The 21,207-nt window shown below is 38.6% G+C and overlaps 1 protein-coding gene across 3 annotated transcripts in view; it reads left to right on the top strand.

Moving 5' to 3' along the window:
* LOC125461459 (phosphatidate phosphatase LPIN2-like) overlaps positions 1-21,207 on the top strand; it is a 73,505-nt gene that overhangs the window by 42,901 nt on the left and 9,397 nt on the right. For all 3 annotated transcript variants that reach the window (XM_048550272.2, XM_048550273.2, XM_048550275.2), the window contains 7 exons: positions 2,734-2,827; positions 3,933-4,002; positions 10,415-10,507; positions 10,952-11,031; positions 12,048-12,192; positions 16,228-16,376; positions 18,292-18,378. In XM_048550272.2, the coding sequence (XP_048406229.1) occupies positions 2,734-2,827; positions 3,933-4,002; positions 10,415-10,507; positions 10,952-11,031; positions 12,048-12,192; positions 16,228-16,376; positions 18,292-18,378 (718 nt within the window). The remainder of the gene's footprint in view (positions 1-2,733; positions 2,828-3,932; positions 4,003-10,414; positions 10,508-10,951; positions 11,032-12,047; positions 12,193-16,227; positions 16,377-18,291; positions 18,379-21,207) is intronic.

The raw sequence follows: 21,207 nt of genomic DNA, 5'->3' as shown, positions 1-21,207 counted from the left end.
GTTCCTTTTTCAAAACTATTTCAATCCTTGAAAATCCAAGGTATTAAATGGATGATAGGATTCAAGATCATAACTAATGCATATGGCATCTCTACAGGTGGAAATCTGTTGCCCTAACCAGTCTGGTATATGGCTGACTACAAATCCACAGTTAGGTGCCTGATTTTAACTGCCCTCTGAAGTAAGCCACTAGGCTATATCAAGGAAGTATGGAAAAGAATAAAACTGTACTGACCGAGACACTGAAAATGAAAATAGCACACTGTCCAGTTGTCTTTGCAAAATAAGTCTTACCACTGTTTTGTGACTTGTGCTGAAGTTGGGAGATCTCCCCCACACACCAGTCAAGCAATAGTCTGATGTAGTCATTCGTACCAAATCTGACCTTGCAGCCAACATTCCATACTCCTTCAACACCAACAGTGGGTATGGCCAGTCTCACCATTACAATAAAATTCAGTCAGTAGGGAATTTCCCTTGGAATCTTCAGCGTTGGCTCTGGAACCTGTAAAGTTTCATTTGTCCATGCCTGGACTGACACAATATTACCAATTAGTGCCGTCCCTCAGCTAATGAATTAGTGCTCTTTCATGTCAAACATGTACTGAAAGATATATTGAAAAAGTTTGGTAGTAAAAGCACAGCATATACTCTGTGGGTGGGGATTTCAGTGGCCATTATTAAGAGTGTTGCACTATTACAGATAACCTTGTGCAAGATGTTTTTAGTAGGAGTGACCACCACACAGTAATTGTGGAAGCATTGTTTCATCTTGACACTGATTGTACTATCTGTCGTTGTGTGGTGCTTCCACTGTGCTAAATGAGGCAGGTAAATTCAGAAAAGATCTAGCTGCTAAAAGATGGCCATCCATGGTGCACCGTGGGCTATCAGTTCTGTTGCTGTTGCTGTATTTGATGACACTGTATAATCTTATAGTTCAGCCTAGCCTTCACCACGAATCCTAGGGATTGAGTGTATGTGTGAAACAGCAACAGCAAAATGAGGTGCCAGCCTGGAGAAGCTATAAATAAGCTACATGCATGTTGAACAGCATAGTTAATGCTAAACAGAGATAATTGATCATATTATCAATAGGTTGGGTCAGAACTCTGCAGTTGACCGATGGACAATTAATCAGCTAAACATCCCCTCCCCCACGTTGGGGCAGCCTATTACGTCAGTGCAGATGACAAAACAGAAGCATTTGCATTCATATTTAACTCATTGAAATGTTCACTTTCCTCACTCTGGGCGCACAGTGTCGGCACACTGCAGCAACTTGCCCAATGCTTCTTTGACAGCACTTCTCGAATCTGTGACTAAGCACCTTCTTAAGCCTGTGACATTTTCCGTCTAGAAGGAGGAGAACAGTAGATGGATGGAAACTCTAGCACCTTGAAGTTCCCTTCCCCCGACTTGGAGCTCTGTGAAAAATTTGACATGAGAGAATTAAATGTTTTGTTATCAATGTTGTTAGAAAACAATGTTTGTAACAAAATTATTATGTGAGTAGACTAAAACACAGGATAAGTTTTAAAAGGCTGGCACCAGTATTTTTAAGTGACTCGAACATAAGTTTTCAATAGCTAAACATTTTTATAACTTTATAATTTATGAAGTGAAGATGTCAGGAATTACTTATGTTGTCTGGAAGCAGCCTACCATAGCAAGTGAAAATAGTCCATCATATTAATTTCAGGGAGACACATCTAGTCATGATCTGTTTATTCAGGTGAGTGCGGATCGAGCCATTGTTGTGAAATCATTTGGAGGTGGAACCTTGGCTAGATGAGTGATACACTAACCAGTTAATTTGATCACAGCACACTGGATCTGGAATGAGGGTTCCTCAGCATGCTCTATGACCATTTTCAGTAAATGACTAGTTTGTGAATGAATAACAAGCTAACTCTTTGTTTTAAAAAAAATACTGCTTTTGTTGAGGCGGATACACAATCAATGTCTAGGAGAAAACATGTGGATCTCTCTCTGCCTCCAGCATTCCACAGACAGGTACATTCTCTGTATCTGACAAGTCAAACATTGAAGGCAGTATGTCCAAGATCAGGTGTCAGGATTTTAAATTATCTTTACGTAGGGTCAGCCAAAACAATTCATTGAGGCTTGAAACCATCCAGTACATCAACTTAGAAGATTTATATTGCATTGCCTTTCTTTTGCAAACTCTGAAACAATTTAAATTACCCTCCATGTAATCTACTGCTTCGTGGGAATGAGTCTTTCATGTGCATTTGAGTCAATCAGAGCTCTTTTTAATCTGGCGGCTATTAAGGGCAATAAACACTCTTAATTTTTTTACTGAAAACAAAATCTGCCTCTATATATCACTTACAGTTACAAGACTTGAGTTTTAAAAAAATCACTAAAATGACAAATTATTTAAAATACATGATGCTGTGAGGTGGAAAGAGGCATTTCACCATTTCACACTTAGCCGTAACAATATGTGGACTGTCAGGACAGCAATAGTAAATGAAGCGTCACCAAAATAATAAAGTTACAATAATTTATTTTCCTTTGTTGAAACTACGTTGAGTGATTTTTGTTGCATGTTTATGCCTATGCTGCTCAGTTCAAGTTTTGATTGTTCCTATGGAACATTTGTTTTTTGTAATGAACTTAAGATGTCAATGCCAAATTCTTTGCATGCATAGTGAAGTCATTCTTAGTTAAGACTCTTGAAATGCTCATTTATCATTTATGCTACAGGGAAATTTGAGCAACACATGGTCACATACCAGGATTTGGTTGAAAATCCCGGAATTATTGATGATCCAAATTTGGTTATCGGAATTAATAAAAAGTAAGTTCGTAAACTTGTAGCAATGCTAACTCTTTTATGTGGGAGAACTGAATGCCCAAGAACTTTTTCTGTTCTACGTTTTCTCTAAATCTTGTCTTCTGAAAATGGTTGTCTTCTCAGTAAAGTGTGAAAGTTGTTTAAAATAATAAACTTCTTAATACAGGCGCATTGTGTTTGTCCTGATTTTAATATGGGTTAATTAAAAATAAATCTCGTGCAACTTCTGCAAATCTGAAAGAGAAACCAACAATGTTGGCCATTCATGACAAATCAGACAGCTGTCAAGAGCAGAGAAGGATTGTATCAAAACCTGCTTTTGCTCTTTGCAGTTGCTGAATGACCTGCATCTGGCATTTCCTGATTTTGTGTTATTTTTGTAGTTGCACAGCTCTTCTGGTTATTTGCAGATCTGCTTTGTGACTTTCTTTGTTTCATCTTATTTTGTTCTGATTTACATTTTAATTTTTTTAATACCGTCATTTTTAATTTTTAGTAAGTTTGATTTATTTAATTGTACTGCTTTGTGTGGAGTTTGGACTAATCCTGGGCAACAAGAAATGGGAGTTGGAAATTCCATAAGTATCCATCACTATGAATTCTGACTAGTAACATCAAGTGCTTGTTATCTAATTTTCTTTTCATAATTGTCCTCGCAAAAAGTCTTGAATTAACTTAACAGACATTTAATAATATAAATAATTCAAAATGAGAGACTGGCTTTCCTCTTGGAGTTATTTTTATGCCTCCAGCACATGTTCTGTATTCTAGGTCTTGATGAAAGAGATCTGCTAATGACATTTAAAAAAAACTGCAACAGTTGTGAAATGTGTGAACTAGCATCTAGAATCTTTATTCAGTGTGGAACAAGGAAGCTGTGTTTGTCAGGAAGGAAAGATATCCTTATTATTGGGTATGATGAAATTACAATAGACTTAAATGGTACACAATCCAAGTTAAATTTTGAAGTAGAAAGGATGTAGAATTCATAGATAAAATTTGGTAAAACTAACCATTATTTCAAATTGAATGATGTAGTACTAAATAATTTTTAAATATTGAATTCTTTACACTGGTGTGAAAATCCTGGATATTTTGTTTTTCATAGATATTATAACTGGGCAGTCGCTGCACCCATGATTCTCTGCATTCAAGTTTTTCAGAAGAATTTGCCAAAGGTAGCTATTGTACACTTGATGAAATGTATTTATTCACTATAAGGGTTGGGACATATGAGGTGATTTAGATAAGAGCATAGGAAATAGGAAAAGGAGTTATCCATTCAGTCCCATAAATCTGCCCAACCACACTATAAGAATATATCTGACCTGCTCCATGCCTCAACTCATCTTTGGTGCCAGCTACATCTCATAGCTGTTAACATTTTGTTATTAAAAATATCTATTTACCTCTTTGAATGCTTTCAGTGATCAGGCCTTTCCAACACTTCAGAGAATTCCAGCCATTTAGCGCACACTGAAAGCAGAAATTCCTTCTCATCTCTGTTTTAAATGAGTGTCCCCTTATTCTGTAACTGTCTGTACTTTTGAGATAACCCCACTAGTGGGAATGTCTTCTCAATGTCTACCCTGTCAAGTCCACTCAAAATCTTGTATTTTTCAACCTCAATCTTCTGAATTCTGATGAATGAAAGCCTAAATTGTATAGCAGTTCACAATAAATTAACTGCTTCATCCCAGAAATTAGCTTAGTGAACCTTTCTTGAACTGCCTCCAATGTCAATATATCCTTTCTTAAATATGGACATCAAAACTATACACAGTACTTCAGGCATGGCTTCACTAGTGCCTGAAACAGTTGATTCAAGATTTCCTATGTATAAACTTTAACCCTTGGTAACAAAGGCCAAAGTTGCATTTGCTGTACTGCATGCTATCTTTTTGTGTGTCATTGCACAAGAGCATCCAGATCCCATTGTGCTGCACTTTGTAGTATCTCTCCATTTAAATAATAGTCTGCTGTTTGATTCTTCCTATGAAAGTACATGACCTCTCATTTTCCAGTATTAAACTCCATCTGTCAAGTTTTGCCCCTCTGTCAATCTATCAATATTCCTTTGCAAGTTTCTGACATCCTCATCTAACATACCATTCTACCTATTTTTGTACCAAAAGGAAATGCGGATATGTTGCATTTGTTTTGTCTTCCACGTGATTAGTATAAATTGTAAACTAATTGAGGCTCTTGGGCTAATCCTTGTGACACTCCACTGGCTGTATCCTTCGAACCTGAAAAAGTCCAATTTGTCCTGAATCATTTTTTCTGCATGTTAACCAATCCTCAATTCCCATTAGTACATGATTAGCAATACAATGAACTCCTATTATTATGTATTACAGTTGGTGTATGTTTGGCCAGGACAATGTTCTTTTCAGAAGCATGTCACTTGACCACTGGTGAATCATCAACCAGGTTCACGGGCTGGTTCAGACTTGTCTTCTGCTTGTACAGAGTGCACACTTATGGAATGAGATGTTTCTGGAACCAAGTCATGCCCAGTACATAAAAGACTTTTGTACAAGATACATATTATGTGGCACCATATTGAATGTTTTGTGGAAATCTAAATGCACTACATCTACCAGTTCCCCATTATCATTTGTGGTTGTTACACCTTTAATAATCTCTCGCAAACTTGTCAAACATTATTTGTGTTTCACGAAACCGTGTTGATTCTGTTTGATTGAGTTAAGCTTTTCTAAATATCTTGCTATTTCTTCCATCTTTAGCCTGTTCCCAGTAAGATTTGCAATGCACTGCTCTAAAAAATAATTCCTGATGCATTGTCTCTGCCACCCTTATCCATCTAATTTGGCTAGTTATTATGCAGATTAAAATCATTCAAGCCAATTGTAGTGCCCTACTTGGACATTTCTATTCTGTGTTGGTGTATGCTTTGTCCAACTGTAAGGCAACTCTTCTGAGACCTTAGGCGACTCCCATAAGTGACTTCTTTCCCTTGCTGATACTTATTTTCAATAAACTGAATCTATATCAAAATCTGGTCCACCTATATCATTACCCTCTACTGCAATGATGCTGTCCTTTGTTGACGATGCTACTTCACCACCTCTTCCTTTCGCTTATTTTCTGGAATGTTGGGTAGATTAAACTGCGGGGAAAATATGAAAAAAAATGACAGAAAGAAAAACACAGGAGAGGCTATTAAAGTCACCAGCACGGACTCAAATAGGACAGAGCCTTTGGAAAGGGCTGGGAATCAAACTTCGAGCACACTGGATAAATGAATGACAGAAGAGGGACAGTTAATTTAGGACTGAAGGTGTTGTATCTGAATGCATGCAGTATAAGAAAGAGGGTAAATGAGCTTGTGCAGCTAGAAATTGGCAGTTATGACATGGTGAGCATCACGGACATATGGCTGTAAAGATATTAGGATTGGGAGCTGAATATCTGGATATACATTCCATCGAAAAGATAGGCAGTGAGCAGTGAGGATGGGGTTGCCTTATTAGTAAGAAATGAAATTAAATCAATAGTAAGAAATTAAGTAGGGTCACTTGGTGAAGAATCTGTGGGCAGAGTTGAGGAATTTCAGAGGTGAAAAATCCATAGTTGGGAGCTATATACAGGCGTCCATTCAGTAGTCAGGAGCTGGGACACAAAATATACCAGGAGGTAGAAAACGTGTGTAAGAAAGGCAAAGTTACAATGATCATGAGGTTTTTCAATATGCAGGTGAACTGGGAAAATCTGGTTGGTAGTGGATTGCAAGAAAAGGAATTTTTGGAATATCTATGAGATAGCTTTTGGGGCAGTTTGCGATGTAGTCCACTAGGGAACAGGCAATACAGGATTTAATGTTGCGCAATGCGACCGACTTGATAAGTGAGTTTAAAGTGAGGAAGACCCTTAGGAGGCAGTGACCACAATATGATAGAATTTACTTTGCAATTTGAGAGGGAGAAGCTGGAATCAGAGGTAACAGTATTACGGTTGAATAGATGTAACTACAGAGGCATGAGGGAGGAGGTGGGCAGAATCATCTGGGAGAGGAGCCTAGCAGGAAAGACAGTGGAATAGCAATGACAGGAGTTCCTGGGAATAACTCAGGAGTCACAGCAAAAATTCAATCCTGGGAAAAAGACGCATGGTACTGGGAGGATGAGGCAACCATTGCTGACTAGGGAAGTCAGGAATCGGATAAAACCATGAGAAAGCCTATAATGTGGCAAAGGGCAGTGGGAAACCAGAGGATTGGGAAGTTACAAAGACAAACAGAGGGCAACAAAAAAAGAAATAAGAAAGGAGAAGATTGATTATGAGGGTAAACTAGCCTGTAATATAAAGGAGGACTGTAAGAGTTTCTTTAGATGTATAAAGGACAAAAGAGAGGCATTGGGCTGCTGGAAAATGATGCTGGAGAGATAGTGGGGAACAAGGAAATGGCTGAGGAGCTGAAGAATTACTTTGCATCAGTTTTTGCAGTGGAAGGACGAGTAATATTCCAAAAATTCAAGAGAGTCGGCGGAGAGCTGAGTACGGTGGCCATCACCAAGGAGAAGGTGCTAGGAAAACTGAATGGCCTGAAGGTAGATGGATAACAGGGACCAGTTGGGATGCACCCCAGAGTTCTTAAGGAGATAACTGAAGGGATAGTGGAGGTGTTGTGGTGATCTTTCAGGAATCCCAACCGTCAGAGAGGACTGAAAAATCACTAACGTAACACCCCTGTTTAAAAAGGGAGTAAGGTAAAAGACTGAAACCTCGGACATGGGTAAGAATTTAGAGTCTATTGTGAAGAATGAGATTTCTGAATACTTGGCAGTGCATGGTAAAATAGGGCAAAGTTAGCATGGCTTCATCAAGCGGAATTCGTGCCTGACAGATCTGTTAGAATTCTCTGAGGAAATAATGAGCAGGTTAGACCAAGGAAAGCCAATGGATGTAATCTTATGAACTTCAAGATATCCTTTGACAAGGTGCCACACAGGAGTGTGCTGAGTAAGATAAGAGCTCATGGTGTTAGAAGCAAGGTGCGAGCATGGATAGAAGAATGGCTGTCTGGCAGAAAGTAGAGAGTGGCAATAAAAGGGTCTTTCTCAGGATGACAGCTGGTGACGAGTAGTGTTCCGCAAAGGTCAGTGTTGGGACCACAACTTTTCAATTTATGCACTAATGATCTAGAGGAAGGAGCTGACGGCATTCTGTAAGTTTGCAGACGATACAAAGATTGGTAGATATACAGGTAGCATTGAGGATGTGGGGAGGCTGCAAAAGGATTTGGATAAGGGGAGAGTGGGCAAAGTGGCAGATGGATTACAGCATGGGAAAGTGTGAGGTCATGCACTTTAGTAAGAAGAATAGAAGCATGAACTATTTTCTAAATTGGGAGAAAATTCACAAGTCTGAAGTGCAGAGAGACTTGGGAGTTCTTGTCCAGGATTTTCTCAAGGTAAACATGCATGTTGCGTCAGTAGTTCGGAAGACAAATGCAATTTTGGCATTTATTTTGAGAGGACTTGAAAAGCAGGGATGTACTTCTGAGGCCCTATAAGACTCTGGTCAGGCCACATTTGGAGCATTGTGCATACTTTGGGACCCCATATCTCAGGAAAGATGCACTGACCCTGGTGTGGATTCAGAGGAGGTTCACGAGAATTATCCCAGGAATAAAAAGCTTAACATATGAGGAATGTTTGAGGACTCTGGGTCTATACCCGATGGAGTTTAGAAGGTTGGGGGGTAATCGATTTGAAAATTGCAGAATATTGAATAGCCTAAACAGAGTGGTGGTTGGGAAGATGTTTCCATTGGTAGGAGAGATTGAGATCCGAGGGCACAGCCTAAGAGTAAAGGGAAGACCTTTTAGACTGGAGATCTGGAGAAACATCTTCAGCCAAACGGTGGTGAATCTATGGAATTCATTGCCGTAGAAGGCTGTGGAGGCCAGGTCATTGAGTATATTTAAGCCAGAGATAGATTCTTGATTGTCAAGGGGGTCGAGGGTCACAGGGAGACAGTGGAAGAATGGGGTTGTGAAACTTATCAGCCATGATTGAATGGCAGAGGAGATTCGGTGGGCTGATAGCCAGATTTCTGCTTCTGTGTCTTATGGAATTACCTTGAATGTTCTTAGTCTTTGTTACCCTGTTACCATGCCTCTGTTATAGCTATCAGGTCATATTCACTTACCTCTATTCATATCTGTTTTATCTTTCCCAATAATCAGTAGCCAATTTCATGCTTATTTCAAAAGTACTACGAAGTAAAATTACAACTTTTTGCTCTTCTACTTCTGAAGATACCACCAATGCTAAAATATATTTATTTTGACTCTAAAAGAGCTAGAAGCTCTTCAACGTCTTTGGGAATTTACTAATCATTTCAGATAATGAAGATTGTGAAGTGATTTAGTTATGGCATGTACTGCTGTTTCTTCTTTCTGAAACTATATGCAGTGTCAAAAGTAAATATTGGTGATGGATCTGGAGCCTTTGCTATTTGTTCTTTTGTTTTCTCTCAAGTCTTTTTACATTATGCTGAATTAGTTGGTCTCACCCAATTTGAGATTAATCCTGGAGTTTAGTCAAATCTCCATGACTCAGCAGTGGAATACTTTCGCAGAATGTGGGTGGCCCTGGCAAGGCCAGCATTTTTTGCCCATTCCTGATTTGCCTTTGATGGCTTGTTAGGCACTTTCCCAGGGCACTTTGCTCTGGGACTGGAGTCTCAAGTATTCTGGAGTCAAGGCCTTCTCTAGAGGGCATTCGTAAGCCAATGGTCTACAGCAGTCAATGATAGTTTAACAGTTACCATTACTGAGATTGCTTTGTACTCTCGATTTATTCACTGAATTTAGATTCCACCAGCTGTCATGATGGGATTTGAACCCAAGCTCCCAGAGCATTAGTCTGAGTCTCTGGTTTACTAACTCAATGACATTACCACTGTGCCATTTCACCTACATTTAGGTAATTCTACGTGGTTCATTAATGCATTTATCCATTCTGCAAATTCATAATCCCATTTTACTGCAAAAGAAAGTATAATTGTTTAACCTTCCTTTCTTTACAGATTTTTCAGTTCCTACTTGAACGTTATCTCAAAATTTTATACTAGAACCTACAGTTGTTGGAAATTTAAAAACAATCAGTAAATACTGGAAACACTCAGCAAATTGAGGAGCATCTGTCGGAAAAAACACGGCATTTTAGGTTAAACTGGTCATCCAGTATTTTTAAAACAATTCATTGGATGAACTGTTAAGCTAGCAGTGCTGTTTGCTATTGTGATTGCTGATTTTATAAACTAATGAGTATTTCTACGATGTGACTTCAGATGCAGTTCTCAAGCCAGCTTATCTAGTGTGCTTGGCTTTCCCCTGAGAAATTTTACCTAAGTTGTGTACAAATGTTGATAAATATAGTGGGTTTTACATTTAAATTTAAAATGTAAATGGTTATAATAAAATGTGAGGTATCATAAGATTAGGACAACATATTTTGGGGGAGAGACAATATCGAAGCTTCATATAGTTTAACTTGGAAGCTATATAACTAGCTTCTTGCAATTTGATCCTTGAATCATTGTTTCTATTCACCTTAGGCTACTGTAGATAAGTTGGTAAAGGAAAAGATGCCAAAAAAGACTGGTGGTTGGTGGTTCTCCTGGCGCAGGAAAAACTCGGCAGTAAAGGAGGTAAGCATTCTTCTTTCTGTGTCTTTGTTTTACCGCTTCTAAAAAAAAACGAGTTAATGAAGCCAGCACAAATCACATTTAATAATTAGGGTACTATTACTCTGTGGGCATCTGTTTGTGGTCATATTATATTTGTGTGATTTACATCGATTCTGAGACCATGCAAATCCTGTAGGCAACTAATATGACAACTGGAGGTTAGATTTCAGTTCATTAGAGAACGAATCTGTCCACAACAATGTGTAAATGCACTATTTTTTGAAAAATTGCATTGTAAAGAGGCATTTTCTATAAAAATGGCACACATGGTTTGTGGTTGCATCTTACAAGATATATTCATGGTATAGACTGAATTTTCGCAGACACGACCTTGGTAATGGTTTTGATATTGCCATGTTAGCTTTGGGCATGTACAGAGCCTTGATACAGTGTCTTTGTTTTTAGCCAGAATCCAGTATCAAAAAAGGTGAAGAACAGAATGAAAGAAGTGAAAATAAACAAGCTAGCTTGCTTGAAGGTTGCAGGTAATATTGAAATGTTAATTTTTCTTTTTACAGCAAAAGTTGTGTTAAAATAAATCCCATTTCTAACACTGAATCATTTATTTCTAAGATTTCTATGATTGCGAACTATTTAAAAAATGGAGCAGAAATCAACATCTTAATTGTTACTAGTTAATTACAATATCATGCAAATAAAAGTACTGGTGTGGAAATGTCACACCAGCAATTAAACTTATTCTGTGGCCTGTGGTCTATTCCTATTGAAAATGCAGTGCTAGGGCTCATCTCTTGACCTGCTGCATTACTTACGGTGACGGTACTTTCACCATGGGCTTCAGCAAGAGTCCGGGACTTTGACCTTGTGTCAATGAAGGGATGATTATTGATGTTCATTTTAAGACGATGCATGACTTTGAGGGAAATAGTGTACCCATGATATTGCTGCGCTTGTCCTTCTTGGTGTTACAGAACATTGAACTGAAGTGCTATTGAGATAACTTGTGATACTTTGTACGTGGTGCATACAGTAGCCACAATGAACCTGTGGTGAAAGATGTGAATATTGTTTACTGTGTTAGGTGCATCAGGCATGTGTTTTTGATTTGAATGATAATCTAAAATGTTCTTGAGCTTCTTGATAATTATTGCAGCTAGAGCTATGCAGGTGATTTAGTGAGTTTTGTAGCTGGTGAAGAGGCCTTGAGGACCTAGGACTTGAGTGGCTTATTGCGGACCCATTGGGCAAGAGGTCTAACAAGTTACAAACCAGTTAACATCAGTGCAGGAATAGCATCCCCAAATAGTGCCAGGAGTCTGGGTAGGTTAAGGGTTAATGATTATGAGCAGTCACTTCAAAGTGAGTTGGGTGGGGAAGAGGGGAGTTGGGGTGGGGGGGCGGGGGGGGTGGGGGGGGGGTGTGGGGGGGGGGAAGAGTCCAGAACAATAGGGTTTAAACATAGGATGTTTTACAAAGCAAAACATCTCAACCGTTGTCACTTGATTATGCTTTTATTACTTTATCTTTGGTCTATGAACAGGCCTAAAGAAGAGTTGACTTCTAGTGATGATGACTTCAACACCATCAAGGACCTTCCAAAGCCAGGTTCTAAATGTCGAGATTCACCTTGTCAGAGCAATACAACTACGTACAAAAAGTCCCTGAGGCTGTCCTCGGAAAAACTAGTAAGCTACTAATTCTTAAATATGCTTCAACCATTTATAACTTGAATCTGAAATAGGTTATGGATTGGCTTCTGCATTTAATTCTTACTTGTAACCTCAGATGTCACAGATTTGGATGTTAAAGAATGAACTGGAATTTATATGGTACCTTTCCTGATTTGGACATCACAAAATACCTCACAGCCAAGTAATTAGCTTTCTTGTCAGTGATTTAATTAATCGTACAGATTGGGAAAAGCAGTATCCAGTCTTGTGCAACAATGTTCCACAGGCAACAGTGAGAAAAATAACCAGAAAAAATATCTAATGATGTCGTTCGAGGGATAAATGCTAGTAAAACATTTGGGAGATATCTCCTGTTCTTTTAAAATTGGAACGTGGAATCTTGAGTCCATTTCACAAAGTGTAATTTTTGATAATATGCTCAAGGTCTGGAAGAATTCCTGGCAGATTGTTTTGTTAGTCCTCTTGCGGAGGGTTTAAAATAACTTGGCAGGGATGTAGAATCCAAAAGACAGTACCAAGGCACACAGGATACTGGGTGAGGTAGATCGGCTTAGGACAGAAAATAAAAGGTTAATAGGAGCGGTCCGCGTGAAGGAGAATGAAACAAACTTTAATCAGCGTTACTGTGTATTTCAGTGAATGTACAGAGTTTGGGGGAAAAAAGATTAGTAAATTCCAGGCATAGATCGCCGTTTGGAAATATGCTGTTGTGGCTTCGACAGACGCTTGGCTCTAAGAAGGGCAGGACTGAGGGTAAATATTCCTGGATGCAAGTTGTTCAGAAAAGGAAGTGAAGATGAAGGAATGGTGTTATTGATTAAGCAAACGTTGCCATGCTGGAAATTGGGTATGTCCCACACGGGTCAATGATGGAATTGTTTTGGGTATAGATAGGGAACAAATACATGTTAGTCACATTCTCGGCTTAGTTTGTAGGTTGCTAATTAGTGAGAGTGGTGTAAGGGAACAAACTTGCTAAAAATGCCAACATTGCAGTTAGAATAGGGAACTTTCATTCTTTGAATATTGATTGGATAGTAGTCATACAAAGGCCAGCGAGGAACGCGAGTTCCTAGAGTTCAGGAAATCTTTTTGCAGCAGTGTTTTCAGCACATTGAGAAAGAAGCGCCGTTAGATCTGGCTCCTGTGAAGGAAGTGGGCCAAATAGATCAATTATAGATAGTAGAATATTTTGCAGGCAATGATCATTGTATCATAAGGTCTTGGGTGACTAGAAATAAAGATATTAAATAATCAAGATTAGGATAATGAGCTGGGGAAAGATCATTTCAATGGTGTAAGAACAGATGTGGGTCAGATAAATTCGAGTCAAACAATAACATGAAAACAATAGCTGAACAGTTGGCTACCTTCCAGAAAGCGGTACATTCTCTCGAAAGGGAAAGGTGGGATAAGCAAATCCAAAGCTCCACAGGATGACAAAGGAGATAGAATTTAAGGTAAGGAAGAAAAGGTGTGCTTATGACCACTGTTAAACACAAAGTACAATTCAGAACCAGTTTGAATACAGAAGATTCAAAAGAGCGGTGAAAAAGCAAATAAGAAGGAAGAAGTGATTTTAAAAAGAGACTGTCAGCTAACTTAAAAGCTTCAACAACACCAAGTACCATCCAAAGCCAGGTTCTAAATGTAGAGATTCACCTTGTCAGAGCAATGCAGCTACATACAAAAAAATCTTCTGTAGGTATATAAATAGAAAAATGGCAGTGAAAGAAGAAGTCGGCACAATTTGTGATCAAAAGGAGATTTCACATGAAAGTCGATGACATAGCCGAAGTGTTAAATTTATACTTTGCATCTGTCTTTGCAATGGGAGATGTTGCTTTTACAGGCTATGGAGAAGGCAGAGTTAATACAGTCGGTACAATTGATAAGGACAAGGAAACCTGTCTACTTAAAGTTGATCATGCACCAGGACTAGGTGAGATGCATTGAAGGGATATGGGGGATGTGAGAGTGGAAATTGTGGAGGCATTGGCTGTAACACTTCAGGCTTCCTTAGAGTGTTGACTAGAGGCTGAGAACTGGGGAATTGCAAAGGTTACATACTGTTCAAATAAGGGCCTGTATGACAGCTTAACTTCACTAGTGGGGAAACCTCTAGAAAGAATATTTCAGGACAAAATTAATAGCCACATGAACAAATATGTGTTAACTAAGGAAAGTTTTGGATTTTGAGAGAAAAAATCATGTTTAACTAACTTGCTTGAGTTTGTTGAAGAGTAGGGTATTGATGAGGACAGTGCTGTTGATGTGCTATTCACCGACTTCCAAAAGTCAATTGATACAGTGCCGAGCAACAGACTTGAGGACACAGCTACAGCTCATGGAATGTAAAGGGTAGTCACAGTGAAGGCTGAATAATTGGTTGTGTGACAAGAAACAGAGCAGCGGAAATGGATGTTCTTTGGGCTGGAAGAGGATTTGTTTGGGCCCCTCCCAGGATTTGATGTTTGGATCCTTGTTTTTCCTTATTAATGACCAAAACCACTGCTGGAGAGGGCAAAATGTGTGTCTGATATGAAGTTTAGAAGCACTGCAAGCTGAATAGTAGAATGGTGTAGCGCATTAAAAGGATATAGATAAGTTGATGGAATTGGTGGATGCTTGACTGAAGTTCAAAACAGAGAGTTGGGAAGAAGGAAAAGCAATGCAAATAAAGGGTGCAACTGTAAAAGCAGGAGCAGAGGGTCCTGGGTATTTATGTATATAAGTCATTAAGGGGTGTGATAGGTTGAGAAAGTAGTCAATAAAATATACATGTCCTTTGCTTGATTAATGCTGCTGCACAGCTCTTGACCAGGGAGGCTATGTTGAACATATATAAGACACTAGTTTGGCCTCAACGAGAGCATTACTTCTGGATCTGTGCACTATAGTTTAGGAAGAACGTTAAGGCATTGTAGATGGTGTGGAAGAGAATAGTTTCAGGGATGAGGGATTTCAGTTATGAAGATAGATTCAGAAATTATTACTGTTCTCTTTGGAGAAGAGTGAAAGGAGATCTGATAGGGGTATTCAAAACCATAAGAAATCAAGACAGGGTCTACTTGGGAAAGGACTAAGAACAAGGTGGCACAGTTTTTAAGGTATTTGGCAAAAGAAGCAAAAGTGATGTGAGAAGCTTTCCCTTGCAGAGAACACTTAAGGCCTGGAGTGCCTCAGAGTTGGAGAGGCAGGTTCAGTCAAGGCATTTTGTAGGGAATTACACTGGTTTTTATTTCAAAAACCAATGTGCAGAGCTGTGTAGAGAAGGCAGGAGAATGACATTAAGTCATCTGTTTGTTAGAGAGCTGGTGCAGACAGAAGGGCAATTCAGCACAATGAATTGTTTCCTTGTGCTGTAATAATTTTGTGATAAGCGTTTACTTGTGTGCTGTATTTTGTGTTGAGAATTATGGTCAAGTAAACCATTAAAACTGCTGTTGCACTGTAAATCAAAGACTGCACCCATGTGCTGTTAAACACAGAAATCCTAAATTAAGGTCAGAATTACCTTACATCTCCTCCACAGGCTATGCTATAAAAACGTCTCGCCAATAGACTCAGATTGAAATCAACGTAAACGTAAAAGTTGGGGACTTCCTACTAGCGCTGTGTTTAATACATAGAAAATCTTAAGGGTTCATGCATTCAGGTGCAAGTTTTCTTATTTGTTTGCATCATGCAAGTGTCTCAGCATAATATTTATTGTCCATTCATGATTGCCTTCAAGTGGGTGGTAGTGAACTGCTACAGTTCATGTGGTATAGGTACTCCCACAGTACCGTAAGGTTTGGAATTCCCAACAATTGTGGAAAAAATAACTGTAAAATTCGACGTGCCATTGGAAAAAGTGAGATGGTAAGAGACAGAGAGCTGGATCTTTGTGTGCAGCTTTCTTTCTGGACAGCAGTGAATGCTATTACTTTACCACTGACTTCAAAGTCTTATTTAGAGTGAACCAGCAGTGTTTAATTTTACAATGTTGAATTATTCTCAATATATTTGTTCCTGTCTCCTTTTTAGAAAAGTCTGAATCTGAAGGATGGCCCAAATAATGCAGTGTTCAGTGTTACAACTCAATATCAGGGAACCTGTCGATGTGAAGGTACCATTTACCTCTGGAACTGGGATGATAAAGTTATTATATCTGACATTGATGGCACAATAACAAAGTAAGTTTGACTGTACCCCTAATTATTTTTGCTGAATTTTGCTTATATTAAAAGGATGCATAGCTTAATAGGAAGCCAGAACTAGTATTATAATTGTCATTTTTTATTTTTGCATTTTCATGGTACTGTGGATTAAAGTTGTTCCTTTCCCTACTAAGAAAAATTTCTTGAACCATATTCCAAGATTTACGAAACATAATGATCACTTACCTGTACCAACTGAGAAGTATAGTGAAACGTACATAACTGTACTCTCTGGTTGTTGTACTCTTTTATGAGTCTTAATTCTTTTGTCCCTCTACTGCAATGTGACTGATGGTTTAAAACGTGAAATGTAATTGCATGGATTTTCATAGCTATAGATTGACAGTGCAGTCATCTACAAGTACAGACTTTTGTTCTGTCAGCCCAATGTCTTGTGTAGAAAAAAAAACTATTACCCCCATTATCTTGTACTAAAACATGAGCGTATGTGGGATGTTGATGCTCTCATAAATGGGAATAAAGGAGAGAGTTGGAAGGGATAAAGAAAAGTGATATTTTTAAAATCTCTAATTGTGAGGGGTCTAAAGGGATAAAAATTTTCGAGTCCCTTTTCATTGTCGGAGATGTTGTTTACCAGAACTCAATACAATATGGTTAAAGGTGACAGAGCGTCATGATAAGGTGATTATAGAAATCTAATTTGTTGCTTGAAGTTATAAATAAGAGGCATAAAATATCAAAGCCGTGATACCATCCTAGAATTTCATAAACCATTGGTTAGGCCTCAGCTGAAGTATTGTGGACCACTACCTCAAGAAAGGAGTAAAAGCCTTAGAAAAGGAGCACTGAAAGAAGCTAAGGATCTTCATTAATGAAGATAGATTGGAGAAATTGGGAATGGCCTCCTTGGAACAGAAGGCTTAGGTAAGCCAGTAAAACTTTACTGGATAATCAGTGGGGTTTTCATAGATTACGTAGGGAACCTATAATACCCCTGGCTAGTGAGTCAACAACTGGAGTTCACAGATTCCAAATCCTTAGAAAAAGACTGAGAGGAGAGCAGAGGAGAAATTTTTCATACTGCTTGAATGCAGGATCAGGAATACTTCAGCTAAACACGTGGTGGAAGCTAATTCTGTAACTTTCAAAAAGGAGATAGGCTGGAGGTTATAATATGAACTGAAGGTGAGGATTTTGGAACAAGCACAACTATTCTTTCAAACAGCCAACAAAGGAACTCAAATGGCCTCCGTGATAATGGGAACTGCAGATGCTGGAGAATCCAAGATAATGAAATGTGAGGCTGGATGAACACAGCAGGCCCAGCAGCATCTCAGGAGCACAAAAGCTGACTTTTCGGGCCTAGACCCTTCATCAGAGATGGGGTCTAGGCCCGAAACGTCAGCTTTTGTGCTCCTGAGATGCTGCCGGGCCTGCTGTGTTCATCCAGCCTCACATTTCATTATCTCAAATGGCCTCCTTTGTGATTCAGTGGAAGTCATTAGTTAGCTTTGGAGCATTAACAGTAAAAAGCACAATTTTCCTTTCAACGGTAGTTCAGACTGATACCACTGCTGGACTTTATGGAGTAGAAGTTAATCCAGGATGGTGTCAGATTAGTTGCCTGTTTTATACAGTGCCTGAACTGATGGAACTGAATTTCAAACACTCGTTTAATGGGCAGTTTATCCAATATCATCAGGGTGCTGAACAGCCCAAGATATTTTTGTGTCCCATATCTTTTAACCCGACTATAAATAAACGCTAAATTTCCAGTTGACCACTTGGGCGAACATTCTGCTCTAGGCCTTATGTACATGCATTCTTTTACGTTCAGCCACATGTTTTGAATTCGGATGCTGTTAAACCATTCCTTAGTGAAATATCAACTTTGTATGTTTAATACCAATTAATATTTGTGTATTTCCAGATCTGATGCTTTAGGCCATATTTTGCCACAGCTGGGGAAAGATTGGACCCACCAGGGCATTGCAAAACTCTACCATAAGATACATCAGTACGTATTTACATCTGTTTTGAATTATAGAAAGGTGCTTCTTATTGACCCTTTTTGTTATGATTCATTGAACAACAGTTCTTAAAGTATACCTTCATAGATATTATTGGTTCATCTGTGTTTGAGTTTTCCTATGCATGTTGCATTCACCAGGATTGCCTGCTTGCAACTCTACAACTTTGCCCATTACCCTTGCTGTGGCCCATCTGTAGCTCAAGCCCTGGTATATGCCTTTTTTTGCCTAAACTTCACCTGTTCCACGGTTTTTCTGATTGGTCTGTAATTTTCTACCTTTTATGACTTTGAACTCATCCAAATATCTTTGACTTCTATTCTGACATTCACTAAATCCCATTCACCCATTATTCTGGTGCTTACTGACCTGAATCAGCTCATGGTTAAGCATTGCCTCTGGATTAAAATCCTCAGCTTTAATTTCACATCCTACCATGTCCTTACTCTTCTCTCTGTGTGACCTCCTCTAGCCCCACAATCCTTGAAATATATGATCTTTCTGTTTTGGTTTAATGCACATTTACTGTTTTCTTGGTTGCACGATAGTTGAATTATCTTCTTAGTTGCATCACCTTTGCCATTAACACCCTTTCTCCTAAACTCTGTAATGCCCTCTTCTCCCTCAGGTCACTCCTAAAAATGTGCCTCTTTGCCCATGCTTTTGGTCATATGGGTTGGGGCAGCACGGTGGCTCAGTGGTTAGCACTGCTTTCCCGTGGTGCCAGGGACCTGGGTTCCATTCCAGCCTTCAGTGACTATATGGAGTTTGCAAATTCTCCCCGGCTTTCCGTGGGTTTGCTCCTACAGTCCAAAAATGTGCAGGCTAGGTGGATCATAGGAAATGCAGTTACAGGGATAGGTTAGGGCATTGGGATGCTCTTCAGATGGGGAATATGGACTCAATGGGCTGAATGGCCTCCTTCCGCACTGTAGAGATTCTGTGTGGTTCTGTGATTTCTATATGTCTAGTATTTCCTATGCTTGGCTTGACCAATCCAATTTGTTGTCTGATTTTAAGTTGCTGGCATCAAGGCCCAAATCCAAAAGTTGGTTGGGAACTCGTGGACTATGCAAATTTGCTTTATCAACCCCTGCTATTTTTAAAATCTATATGTTGGATCTTGTCTATAATTGTAACTTGAGACTGGAGAGAGGAGATGTGGTGTCTTCTTTGCCAGGCAAATTTTCTGGGACAGTAGTCAGACCAATATGTGGAACAGTAACACTATAAAAGCAGCATTATTTATATGATTCAAATCACATAAATTGAAAATAATCAGGGTGAAATTTATTTAACAGCTCATCAGTGCATGGAGACAAAATTTGTTGTAAACTCAAACTTTGACTTAAAATTTTTTGGATTTTTGTTAACTATGCAGGTGTTAAGTTAATTCATTGACTGATAACATATGCTAACAACCAAATATAGCTGAATTTTCTAAGAATTAATTGACAGTGAGCTTCAAGAAATCTTGTTTGTAGTCTTTTTTAGATTTCACCACCAGGTGGTGTGAAATCTTTTACATGATAATATTACAGTTTGTTTTTCTATATTTTCAGCTATTTAGAATAGATGTTTAAGAATAGTTTGTTTTACATTTTTATTGTGGGATTCCTAATATGATCAATAACTTGAGCGAAGGATTTTTTATTTTCGAAGTATTTTGATTTCTTGTCTAAAAATACAGAGGCAAAAAATGGCTTGCTTTATAAAGCTAAAAGACTTGATTTTTGGTCAATCAGTAGGAAATTTAGTTTGGAGTTTTAATAAATGTGTATTTAAGCAACATCAGTAAATGATCATCAAAAGCAACATCAGTAAATGATCATCAAACATCAGTAAATCAACAATTCTGAAGAGGAGTCTCATTGGACTTCAAATATTAATTCTGTTTCTGTATCTGCTTAAAAAAAAGCATTATCCAGCAATTAGATTTAAAAAAAATAGAAACTGTAAAGCTGGGAAATCCAAATTCCAATTATTGAATTGTCCAATTTAAATTAACGAGAAAGCTGTGTTTACTTCAGTTTGATTTGGTTTCTAGTTTAAGTTTCTGTGTTGCATTGCAGTGTGATAGTGTGTGAGATTTTCATTTTTTTCATGGGATGTGGGCCACACGGGGTAAAAAACCACCATTTATTACCTATCCCTAGCTGCCCTTGAGAAGGTAGTGATGAGCTGCTTTCTTGAATCGCTAGTTACGAGATGTTGGATCATCTGCTAACAGACCTGTTAGAGATGGAGCCCCAGGATTTTGACCTTGTGGCATGGAAAGGACAATATTATGTTGGATGGCCTGGAAAGGAGCTTGCAGATGGTGGCATTTGTATCTGCTAATGATGCTCCTCTTCTAGCTGGTAGAGGTCACATATCTAAAAGATGCTGTGGAAGAAGTCTTGGTGGGTTACTGCTGTGCTTCTTGTAGGTAGTAAACAATGGTCATTGTGCACCTGTGATGTAGGAAGAAAATATTTAAGATGGTGAATGAGGTGCCAAATAGCTTTGTATTCAGTGATAAATTTTTCTGTTTATTTTTAACATTATGATGTCTTAATATGTCTTTTAATATTACAACGACTGTTACAATGAATATGTGGTGAAGTTGAATTAGCTTAATGATAATTTTAATATTTAACGCTTGGCTTTGAAATAATCAACGTTGAACAATAGAAGATAACAAAGTGTGGAGCTGGATGAACACAGCAGGCCAAGCAGCGTCTCAGGAGCACAAAAGCTGATGTTTCGGGCCTAGACCCTTCATCAGAGAGGCTTTTGTGCCCCTGAGATGCTGCTGAGATACAACGTTGAACAAT

The sequence above is a fragment of the Stegostoma tigrinum genome, chromosome 19 (genome assembly GCF_030684315.1).
Source record: "Stegostoma tigrinum isolate sSteTig4 chromosome 19, sSteTig4.hap1, whole genome shotgun sequence".
Lineage (NCBI taxonomy): Eukaryota > Metazoa > Chordata > Chondrichthyes > Orectolobiformes > Stegostomatidae > Stegostoma > Stegostoma tigrinum.
This window is presented reverse-complemented; position numbering and strand designations above follow the sequence as displayed.